Genomic DNA, 12875 nt, shown 5'->3' on the forward strand with positions numbered 1-12875 from the left:
GGTTTTTGTCTGTCCACTCTCACCATTGAGAAATAGCTTATACTGGAGGTAAGTTCAATGGCAAATATTGTAATTGCTACTTCCTTGGGCTCTAAATGGATCTCTGTTCATAAACATTATCAAAGCACAATCAATAACTGGATAGTTTAGAAAGGAAATATCACCAAGGTTTTTGAAATTGTTCACAGAGGATAATCAATAACTGGAGTTGATTCAAAGTCTAGGCGATTCAGGTAATTGAATTGCAACATAATATACACCTTGGAGGGGTTGTTAGCTAATCGAGAGGTATAGATGGTTTAATCATTGCAAGTTGATTTAGTGAAGACCAATAGTTCTTCTTAAGGAAGGCAGGGCAGACAAATGGGGTTGGAATGTCATAGCCCTATCTCTGAAGAATGGGTAGCTCCATCTGTGATCCGTGCCCCTGGTGGGCAAAGCTGCCCTCTGAGAGGGAGGGGTGGTGAATGACCGCTATAGTTAGCATAGCATAAACATTATTGTTCTTGATATTTGTGGAAAAATGTTTAATTTGCTTGTATGTCATTCCTTGGTCTCCTGGTAACATATTGATGCTAACCTGCTTGCATAGATGAACACCTCTGCTAAAATAGCAAACTGAGCAATACGGTCAGTATTCTATTGGTCAGCTGTTAAATGCCCCATCTGAAATTCAGTTGTCTTGAAGTCAATGGAACTGAATATTAGGCAAAGCATAAAATATCCAGGCATTGTGATAACGTCCATTTTATGCTCCCAACCAATGGATTTTCATCACATTAGGTATTTGTCTGATAATATATCCAACAGTAATATTTCGACTGATACAACCAAAGAAATTACAACACAGAAACAGGCCATTCAGCCCAACCAATCCACAGCCACAATTTTTAGGAAGGGCAGGGCAGAGATTTAGGGTTGTAACGTCATCAAAGTAAGGATGTTAAAGTGTAGAAATTGGAATACTTCACATATAGGCCGACTGGAGTCAGTCCTGCCACATCCAGCCGTGAATGGTGGTGGACAATTAAACAACGAACTGGAGAAGGTGGCTCCAGAAATATCCCCATCCTCAATGATGGGGGAGCCCAGCACATCAGTGCGAAAGATAAGGCAGAAGCATTTGCAACAATCTTCAGCCAGAAGTGCCGAGCTGATGATCCATCTCGGACTCCTCCTCAAGTCCCCAGCATCACAGGTGCCAGTCTTCAGCTAATTCAATTCACTATACGTGATATCAAGAAATGACTGAAGGCACTGGATACTGCAAAGGCTATGGGCCCTGACAGTATTCTGGCAATAGTACTGAAGACCTGTGCTCCAGAACTTGCTTCACCCCAAGCCAAGCTGTTCCAGTACAGCTACAACACTGGCATCTACCCTGCAATGTGGAAAACTGCCCAGGTATGTCCTGTACACAAAAAGCAGGACAAGTCCAACCTGGTCAATTACCGCCCCATCAGTCTATTCTCAATCATCAGTAAAGTGATGGAAGGTGTCATCAACAGTACCATCAAGCAGCACTTGCTTAGCAATAACCTGCTCAGTGACGCTCAGTTTGGGTTCTGCCAGGGCCACTCAGCTCCTGATATCATCACAGCCTTGGTTCAAGCATCGAAAGAAGAGCTGAACTCAAGAGGTGAGGTGAGAGTGACTGCCCTTGACATCAAGGCAGCATTTGACCAAGTATGGCATCAAGGAGCCCTAGCAAAATTGGAGTCAATGGGAATCAGGGGGAAAACTCTCCGCTGGTTGGAGTCATACCTAACACAAAGGAAGACGGTTGTGGTTGTTGGAGGTCAGTCATCTGAGCTCCAGGACATCACTGCAGGAATTCCTCAGGGTAGTGTCCTAGGCCCAACCATCTTCACCTGCTTCATCAATGACCTTCCTTCAATCATAACGTCAGAAGTGGGGATGTTCACTGATGATTACACAATGTTCAGCACCATTCGCGACTCCTCAGATACTGAAGCAGTCCGTGTAGAAATGCAACTAGACCTGGATAATATCCAGGCTAGGGCTGATAAGTGGCAAGTAACATTCGCACCACACAAGTGCCAGGCAATGACCATCTCCAACAAGAGAGAACCTAACCATCTCCCCTTGGCATTCAACAGCATTACCATCGCTGAATCCCCCACTATCAACATCCTAGGGGCTACCATTGACCAGAAACTAAACAGGAGTAGCCATATAAATACCATGGCTACAATAGCAGGTCAGAGTCTAGGAATCCTGCAGCGATTAACTCATCTCCTGACTCCCCAAAGCCTGTCCACCATCTACAAGGCACAGACAGGAGTGTGATGGAATATTCTCCACTTTTCTGGATGAATGCAGCTCCAACAACACTCAAGAAGCTCGACATCATCCAGGACAAAGTAACCCGCTTGATTGGCACCTCATCCACAAAGATCACCTCCATCACCGATGCACAGTGGCAGCAGTGTGTACCATCTACCTGATGCACTGCAGCAACACACCAAAGCTCCCTGGACAGCACTTTCCAAACCCACGACCTCTACTAACTAGAAGGACAAGGGCAGCAAATGCATGGGAACACCACCACCTGCAAGTTCCCCTCCAAATCACACACCATCCTGACTTGGAACTATATTGCCGTTCCTTCACTGTCGCTGGGTCAAAATCCTGGAACTCCCTTCCTAACAGTACCTATCCCACATGGACGGCAGCGGTTTAAGAAGGCAGCTCACCACCACTCTCTCAAGGGCAATTAGGGATGGTCAATAAATGCTGGCCTAGCCAGCGACACCCACATCCCATGAATGAATTTTTAAAAAGCATCAAGCAAGTCAACTGTAACAACCTGAGAAGGCCCCTCCCTACCTCTGGAGCATGGCTAGCTCTATCTCCAATCCATGCCCCTGGTGAGGATGTCTGTATTGGTTTTTAACCTCCACAGGAGCAGGAGTTGTAATCCCATGTGCCCAACTGTTCGAAACTCCCTTTATCCACCTTTTCTTCAACCACATATCTAATCTATTTCTAAATGTTGGCACATTTCAATCACTAGCTCCAACTGCATTCCACAGCCTCACCACCCATTGTACAAAAAATGCTCACCTGCTCGTATAGGATTTGTCAAAAAATATGATTTAAAGTATTCAGGGTAAACCTTTGCCTCGTATGCACACAGCTAAAAACAGCTAAACTCACATCACACACTCCTGGCTCCAAGCTTTATACCTGGAGAATCCTTCAGTTATCTAACTAGTCTCGGTTTGATTGGTACAGAAAGGATTAAACTCCATGTTCAATCTTCCTATTAAAATCTCAGTTGCAACATAATGTAGCTGATAGATATGTAGCTAGGTTCAATATATGCTTTTGACATTCACTAACCAGGAACGAGGGATAATCACTGTGTGTTGGGACATTGTAGATGCGTTTGCGAAGATATCCCCTGGTCAGTGTTTTGAGTAAAAATCATAATCAATGTTTTTTTTTAGTAGGTTTGCAATTTTCATTGGAAGTACCATCCAGATGAATATCATTATGATGTTGTTACAATTACAATCCAAAGAGATTCTTGCCCAATATTCTTCGCCCCGTGCCAAAGTTTAAGGATGATACCCCAAAAGCTGAGTGCTACTTACTGTCTCCATTGCAACGGAGTGGCCCAAGTCTGTAAGCTGCCTCTGAATCTGTTCTGTTTGTGTCTCCAATTACAAGCTGTGTCAGAGGCAAGTGATCTTTGTACGAAAGGAGACCCGTATCATTCAACCTGCCAACAAAGAGAAAAATAAAACAAACAGCAGCGTAAATCTCAGTGATATTAAAAAGGACTCGGCACTTCTTTGAACTGCTCAATATCTGAAAAGTACACAACAATTTTTCCAAAAAAGGAAACGTTATGAAACCCAACAAATCTGTTTCTTTTTTGTAGATCAATCGCATTGTAGAACTTTTCATATATAACTCAATCTCCTTTCTCCACTAGTATAGACTTTTTTCATGTCCTCAGTACACCCCAAATCACTTTATAACCAATAGACTATATTTGAAGTACAGCCATTGTTGCTATGTAGGCAAATACAATTGTCAATATTGTGCACAGCAAGATCCCACAAATAGCAAAAGCCTGAATGAATGAAGGACCTGATCATTTGTTTTTAGTGGTGTTGGTTGAGGGAAAAAGTTTGGCCAGGACACCAGGGAAACTGATGATATATGAGTAGTGACATGGGATCTTTCACATGCACCAGAGCAAGATGGCACATCCTAGGTTTTGCATTTCTTCTGAAAGATAGAACTTGAAACAGTGCAGCTCCCTTGCAGTACCGTAGCACTGAATCAGTCTAGATCGGGTGCTCCCAGCATAGCCAGAGCTTGAACTCAGAGGAAAAAGTATGACCAGCTGAGCCAACCTGATGTAATAAATAATATAACCAGTTGCATTTATATTGCACCTTTAACACAATAAAACATTGCAAGGTGCTTCACAGGAGTGTTATCAGACAAAATATAATTAATAGCCTCTTGAAACATTTTTCTTTTTAAAACTTGGCAAACCAACAGGAAGAGTCCATTGTGTAAGTCAATGTTGAAAGCAAGAAAAGAGAAATGAACAGATAAGCTATGGAGCAGTGGTCAACTGCAGCCAAGCTTGGATTTTAAAAGCCTGACGATTGTAGGTGGTCGGAGGACTAAGGAGTAACACACTCTCAAATTCCTCAGGAAGAATTAGATAAATAAAAGACTGTGCATTGAGCCTTCATTTTAACATAGTGGGTATGTGAGGAGGATGAATAATGTGTAGAACAGCATATTTGGAATTTAAAAGGAACATATGAGAAAGGATCAGAGAAGCACTGACCACAGTAGTATCGGTAAAATAGAGAAAACATGAATGGTTGAGATGGAAAGAAGGGTTTGAGGCTAAGACACGAAGGAGTTCACCCATCCGATGATACGTTTTTCCATCTGGTGAGTGGGTAAATAACCTGAGGTCATAGATTCAAAACCATTGGCAAAGATTTTAGCGGGAAGACGAGGAGAACTTTATTCACTTGGAAAGTTGTCAGATTTAGGAGGGTTTACCTTACTCCATAAGTAATTTTAAAAGGGAGTTAGAAAGACATTTGAGGATGAGGAACTTAGAGGGTTATGAACTAAAGCAGGGATGTGGGACTAAGCATGACAGCTCTATCAATGAAACATCACAGGCACAATGGGCCGCATGGCCTCTTTCTGTGTCATAAGTTTCTATGATTCTATGTATCCTGTAAAATGCACAAGAGCCATCTTCAGGAGAGCCAGATAATGGAGCAGTGTTCGCCTCTTGTTGAACTTGGGATTTGTGGAGAATTAACACAAGCACACAAGAAATAGGAGCAGAAGTAGACCATATGACCCATTGAGCCTGCTTTGCCATTCAATATGATCAAAATTTCTTCACCCAGAGAGTGGTGAGCCTGTGGAATTCACTACCACAGAAAGCAATTGAGGTCAAAACATTGTATGTTTTCAAGAAGGAGTTAGATATAGCTCTTGGGTCTAAAGGGATCAAAGGGTATGAGCAAAAGCTGGAACAGGTTACTGAGTTGGATGAACAGCCATGATTATAATGAATGGCGGAGCAGGCTTGAAGGGCTGAATGGCCTACTCCTGCTCCTATTTTCTATGTTTCTATGATTGTGGCTGATCTTGGGCTTCAATTCCACCTTGATGCTGGATCCCCATATCTCTTGATTCCCTGTGAGACCAAAAGTCTATCTATCCCAGCCTTAAATGTATTCAATGATGAAGCATCCACAACCCTCAGGGTAGAGAATTCCAAGATTCACAACCCTTTGAGTGAAGTAATTTCTCCTCATCTCAGTCCTGAATGATTGACTCCTTATCCTGAGACTGTGTCCCTGTGTTCTAGATTCCCTGACCACTGATAATAATCTCTCAGCTTCTACCCTATCAAGCCCTTTCAGAATATCTCAATTAGATCGCCTCTTATTCTTCTAAACACCAGAGAATATAGGCCCAATTTACTCAGCCTCTCATCATGGGGCAACCCCCTCATGCTAGGGACCAATTTAGTAATCTTCACTGCACTGCCTCCAGTGCAAGTATTTCCTTTCTTAAACGTGGAGACCAAAACTGCACACAGTATTCCAGGTGCGGTCTCACCAAAGCCTGTACAATTTTAGCAAGACTTCTTTATTCCTGTACTCCAATTCCCTTGCAATTAAGGCCAACATGCCATTTGCCTTCCTAATAGGCTGCTGCACCTACATGTTAACTTTGTGCATTCCTTGTATGAGTACACCCAAGTCTCTCTGAACATCAACACTTATTAGTTTCACACCTTTCAAAAATATTCTGCTTTTCTATTCTTATGAGCAAAGTGAACAACTTCACACTTCCCTATATTATACTCCATTTGCCATTTTGTTGTCCACTCACTTAACCTGTCTATATCTCTTTGCAGCCTCTATGTTCTCCCCGCAGCCCACCTTTCGCCGAGCTTTGTATCATCAGCAAATTTAGATACATTGCTCTCTGTCTCTTCATCCATTAATATAGAATGTAAATAGCCGAGGCCCCAGCACTGATCCTTGCGATGCCCCACTATTCATTGCCTGCCAACTTATTAAGACTTGTTGAAGGAGAAAAGAAGTGTTTAGCGATCAAAAAAAGCAAATTGAGCTTCCTGGAGGCGGCTTCAGTTTCAGCTGTAAGAGTTCCAGTTGAAGCTAGAGGAGTTTAAAAATGCAAGAATGTCGATAAATGAAGATTAGGATGAAGTCACAAGAAGGATGAGGTTGTAGCTGTTGATTAGGCTTGAGGAAAAGGAAGATCCTGGGATGAAGTTGGTCAATGGCAGCAAAATGTTGAATTTTAAATCTATATAAACAACCTACGCTGGATCGTGTGCTCTGAAAAATTCCACTTTTGATTAATAAGCCTGGTGTCCTCACGTAATCCATTCTAAGCTCCCAAAATCAAAATAATAAATCCACTTAAGTAACTTCTGTTGATTTCACATGGAATGCACTGACCACTTTAACTAAGCCCAGAGATCATTAATGCAAACTAATACAACAACAACAACTTGCATTTAGATAATGCCTTTAATATAGTAAAATGTCCCAAAGTGCTTTCCAGGAGCGTCATCACACAAAATTTGACATTGAGCTACATAAGGAGATATTAGTATAGGTGACCAAAAGCTTGGTCAAAGAGGTAGGTTTCAATAAGCATCTTAAAGTGCCTTGTGTCTCCGGTTAATGTGACGCGTCAAGTGTGTTCGCGTAGTGGGTGGTGCATAGTGGTTAGTCTCCTTGGAACCTCTCGCTTTCAGCTCTCACCACTAGCTAGCAGTACTGGTACATGTTTTGCAAAAAAAAGAGAGCTGAGTGCTTAGCCTCTCCATCAGTAAGCCCTGTGTAGTGCCTCGCTGAGGTGACATAAGTAAACTGAGTACACCACAGTCTCAAGCTAAACTACAAGTCACTCGGAGGAGACCTGGCCACCAGATGTAGCACATGCAGGCCCACCAGCGTGTGGTTCTGCCCTGGTGCCCATGAACCAGATCCCCAGCTATGGGTAAATAGCCTCACTTCTTTGTGAGTATCTCGAGAGAGAAGGCAGCTAAGGTAGTAAACCTCAACAAAAAATCCGGAGTGGAGTCCCACAGGCGCTTATTTGTCATTTATCAGGCAGCTTTCTGGCAATTCCTGCAGCAGAGCTGATACCAAACAGTACTGTGGGGGGGTGCAGTTCTGATGCTTGGGCAACACAGGGTCCTAATACTATTTGCCCAGGCCTGTGCCCTGTAGAGGACACTCCAGCTTCATAGTCACTTCTGGATTGACTATACCCCAGGCACAGTTCATCATCTCCCAAGATGGATGGATGCCATCAAAGGAGGAAAGGGAGGCAGAGATGCATAGGGAGGGAATTCCAGAGCTTAAGGCATAGATAACTAAAGACATGGTTGCCAATTGTTCAGCAATGAAAATAATGGACTTGCAAGAGGGTAGAGTTGGAGGAGTGCAGAGATCTCGGAGGGTTGTAGGGCAGAGGAAGCAGTTACAGAGACAGGGAGGGGCAAAGGTATGGAAAGATTTGAAAACAAGGATGAGGGTTTTAAACAAAAACAAGAAATGCTGGATTCACTCAGCAGGTCTGGCAGCATCTGTGGAAAGAGAAGCAGAGTTAACGTTTCGGGTCAGTGACCCTTCTTCGGAACTCCAACAAGGATGAGGGTTTTAAAACTGCTGTTGGACCAGGAGCCAACGTAGGTCAGCGAGCACAGGGGTGATGGGTGAACAGGACTTGTTAGGATATGGGTAGCAGAGTTTTGGCTGAGCTTAAGTTTACAGAGCATGCAAGGTGGCCAGAGGAAGGCACTTCAGAAAAATTACCAGTCTTCCACATAACTATAACGTGCATCTCCAGCAGCTGTTTTTATTACAGTACTGGTACAAATATGCAGTGATTTGGTTCCCAGAATAACAGGTTGTACAGGAACAGTGTAAAGTTAATGGGAGCATCACTACTAAGAGTAAATAACTCCTTTATCTAATCATTCCCTTAAGAAAATGTTTAGAATATTGGCTGAATCAATCAGAACTCGAGCAAAGTTCCCATTAGCAGGCTGGAAGCTGCACGGAGCATGTGATAGACATTATTAAATCAGCTTATGAGTTGTTCAGATAGCAGAAAGACCCAGGAGCTCATTAGCTCAACTGACACAAATCAAATGTTCTGTGCAACTTCCAACTCCTTGCATGAGCTGAGGAAATTGGGTTCTGTTAGCGAGCATTATGCCTTAAACTCTTGATTCATTGGATTCAAATTGAAATGGAAATTTGAGAAGTATAATCTTTTCAGATTTAATCTGTACGAGTCACATCTCAGGATGACAGTTCTTCTTTGCTCAATTAACAGCTCAGGCCATGCATATTCAGTTATTGCGCCTGTCTTTTCGAAATATAAGTACCTGAATACAATACTGTTAGACACTGCCTCATTTCACTCTTTCACTAATATCTTTAGACCGCACTGGTTGAAAAACTGCATTTGCACTGGGTTGTGAAGACATCAAACAGATGTAGCATCACGTGCCGACAAGAAAGGTCAGCCCATCTGACCACTTGGGCTTTCCACTGGCTATAGTACATAACAGGTTTTTATAAGTGCCCAAGATGTAAAAGAATTGTCAAAAAAGGGGGGAGGCCACTTGGAAATGAAAGTTAGTGGGTATAGGTGCACGCCAAGGATCTGTCCTGCAAGTCCTTTTGTTTTCTATTCATATAAATGATGTGGACATTGATTCATAAAAGTAATGACATTGAAGCTTACTGATTATACCAGAGCAGAGGGCATTGCAAACTGTATGAACAATTAATGGAGATCGCAGGAGGACACAGATAGTTTGAGAGAGGGCTAGATAAAGTAGTAAATGTAGTTAAATGCAGAGAGATAGGAAGGAGCACGTTTTAGGTAAAAAGGCGGGGGAGGGGGTGGAAAGAAATATACCTTAAATTGTAATATTCTTAACACGGTGGCAGGGCAGACAGATCATGGGTTGGGTGGTTGAGGAATGGGGAGTGGAGATTGATAGTGCCCGATAATAGGCAAGAAATGATCGGTACACTGGAGCTATGTGCGAGAAGAGAGAAGCTTGAGAACCATCCTAATTTCATCTCCAGGTCTCATTGGAATAAATCCGGTGACTTGCAGCTGCCAATTGGCACAAATCTCCCTTGAGAATTTTGACCAGCTGGATGTTAATCTGGCCCACAGTTAAATCCAGGGAGGGGAGGAAAGGCAAACAGAAGTGTGTGTGTGTGTGTGTTGGGGACGGCAGGGGTGGGGAGGGGATGGGGGAACAGTGAGTATGGGTCAGCACCAGCCTACAGTATTACGTGGAAACATGGTTCCACGATAAGGCAAGTAAAAAAACACTTACCTGCCACTTTTTTCAGAGGCTTCTAGCAGGGTCCCTTTAAGGGCCACTGGTTAGGCTACAGTAGAGCCTGAAATACTAAAATGAGGCTTCTGCACCCACTTCCTGAATCTTTTGCAAAGTGCTAAACAATCTTAGCAAAAGGTTTGTGAAATGAGAGCAGGCCCTGATGAATATAGGGCAGCACAAATGCCACTAGAGACCAGGTGCAGGGAGTCACTACTAAATCGAATATGGATGGGCCCTTTTTACGCTTGTAAAACAGGCGCAACATCAAATGCATGTCCTATATACCTTGATAAAGTTAATTTTAAAAGACGATAAGGCGGCAAATGAAATCTCGAGTTTCATACACAGTAATATTAAATATAAAAGCAAGGAGGTGATGTTAAATTTGTACAAGACATTGGTCAAGCCACAGTATGGAGTATTGCACATAGGAAAAGTGTCAGTGAAGAGTGATACTTGGAGTGAGAGATTATAGTTCTGGAGAAAAGATAAAATATTGGAGTTTCTTTCAATAAAATCGAAAAGGGTAAACACAGGAAAAATGATGAACAGGAGTAGGCCATTCAGCCTGTACTCAGTTAGATCATGGCTAATCTACACCTCAACTCCATTTACCATTGACAGGTGGATCTAATTGTGATTTTCAAATTATGAAAGACTTCGAGAAGGTAACTTGAAAGAAGACATGCATTTTTTTTATCACCTTTCATGATCTCATTACAGTCAATGAAGTACCTTTGAGTTGGAGTCACCGTTGTCATGTAAATATTAAAAATGTTGATTTCAGTGGCTGTTGTCAGGGGGCTGAGACTCAGAATTATTATGAAGGAAAAGATTTCCACACAGAGGGTTAGAAAAGAACATGGCATGTCTTACCACAAGTGGCTATGAGGCAGAAACCTACACGATCAGGGAATAGGTATTTGGAAAGTAACAATGTAAAAGCATATGGAGAAAGTGCAGAGAAATGGGTTTAGAATATTTTCAAATTGTGCCTCCTCTGTTCCAGTGAGAAAAAGTTCCAATTTTTCAAGCCTTTTTCCATAATTACAACATCTCATTCCTGCTGTCACTTTCGTGAATCTTCATTGTATGATTTTCACAACTCATTTTATACTCAATGCCCTTGTGTATAAAATCCAGAATGCCAATTGCCTTTTTATATTTTTTTTCTTCCACCTGCATCAGACTAGGAGGAACCTGACAAGCCAATTAGCTGTTCCCTTAGAATTTATCTGGGGCATGAGTATTTAATAAATAACGTCAGATTTTCATCTTGCCTGAAAACAGTGGTGTGGAACTGTCAATATGGGGGCAATTTTAATCTAACTCTGTGAGGATAACCTATGGGATCCACCTTGGCTGATATTACTCTTCATTGCTTTTAACAGAGAGTAATTGGGCAGAGTGTAAGATCAGCATTGCACCCAACCCCATCCATCTCGCAACGGGTGGGTTCATAGAATTATAGAAACTTATGGCACAGAAGGAGGCCATTTGGCCCCTCGTGTCCATGTCAGACAAAAAAAGAATTATCCAACCTAATCCCCACTTTCCAGCTCTTGGTCCACAGCACTTCAGCTCCATAGCCAAGTGTTTATTTTTAAATGTGATGAGGGTTTCTACCTCTACTACCCTTTCACACAGTGTGTCCCAGACCCGCAGCACCCTCTGGGTGCAATAACTTCTCAAGTTCTCTCTAATCCTTCTACCAAATACTTTAAATCTATGCCTCCAGGTTATTGACCTCTCTGCTAAGGGAAATGGCCATTCCTTTCCATTCTGTCTAGGCCCCTCATCATTTTATACAACTCTCCCCTCAGCCTCCTCTGTTCCAAAGAAAGCAACCCCAGGCTATCCAATTTTTACTCATATCTAAAATTCTACAGTCCCAGATGCATCCTCATGAATCTCCTCTGTACCCTCTCTAGTGCAATCGCTATTTTCCTGTAGTGCAGCGACCAGAACTGTATTCAGTACTCCAGATGTGGGTTAGGTTACAATTAACCCCAAATACAGCTCGGTGCTATTGGCTTAACATCACTCTTAAAGCAGCTACCAGTTCCAATAGTGCGAAATGAATTTTGGCCTGTCTTGAAACCCAAAATGATTGGAAATGAATCTTTTCTTAAATGCCACTTTGAGGCTTGCATTTTTAAGAGAAAACAAAGTAGAAACTAGGACACATAATTAAAGCTAATGGGGTGGAATTTCCTGTAGTAGCACAATCGTGCGAAATTACATGCATTTGTGATCTGAATTTATACCTAAATTTCCTGCCAATCCCATCAGCCAATGTTGAAAGGTAAAGATCAGCAGAAACATGTGGAAATCAGTGTAAACAATTGGAGCCTGAGGAAATTGCCATACTCACACCATCCTTCTTCATTCATACAATCATACAGTGTAAGGAGAGTCAATTCTGCCCATCGTGTCTATGCTGGCTCTTTGAAAGGCCTGTCCAATTTGTCCCACTCCCTTGCTCTTTCTCCATACAATGTTACAATGTTCTTTCTTTTCAAGAAGTTATCCAATTCCCTTTAGAAAGTTGCTATTGAATCTGCTTCAGCCATCCTTTCAGGCAGTGCATTCCAGACCATAATAACTCGCTGTGTTTAAAAATAAAGTTTCAAGCCATCTAACCATCGTTGATGCATGTCAGGCACAGCATTTATATGAACATACAATGGGGGTAACCTTTTCAACTGTTAATATAAATTATAATGATGAAATAAAAATGCATTCAGAGAAACAGAAATGCAATGCGGTGAGGGTATTTTTTTAAAAATTGCTCAAAACATTGCAATAAAACAAAGTAATTTTGCATCTGTTTTGATTCATCGCAATTTAGTAAATTTGCATGTATGGCTCTTTAGCCTGGGGGTGCAGCCACTGTAATGACCCAAAGAGCATTCAGCCATAGGAATTTATA

At 42.1% G+C, this 12875-nt stretch overlaps 1 protein-coding gene across 3 annotated transcripts in view; it reads right to left on the reverse strand.

Annotated features, from left to right (window-relative positions):
- LOC137371882 (contactin-associated protein-like 5) overlaps positions 1-12875 on the reverse strand; it is a 761481-nt gene that overhangs the window by 268623 nt on the left and 479983 nt on the right. For all 3 annotated transcript variants that reach the window (XM_068034863.1, XM_068034865.1, XM_068034866.1), the window contains one exon: positions 3621-3748. In XM_068034863.1, the coding sequence (XP_067890964.1) occupies positions 3621-3748 (128 nt within the window). The remainder of the gene's footprint in view (positions 1-3620; positions 3749-12875) is intronic.

Source organism: Heterodontus francisci, chromosome 7 (genome assembly GCF_036365525.1).
Source record: "Heterodontus francisci isolate sHetFra1 chromosome 7, sHetFra1.hap1, whole genome shotgun sequence".
Taxonomy (NCBI): domain Eukaryota; kingdom Metazoa; phylum Chordata; class Chondrichthyes; order Heterodontiformes; family Heterodontidae; genus Heterodontus; species Heterodontus francisci.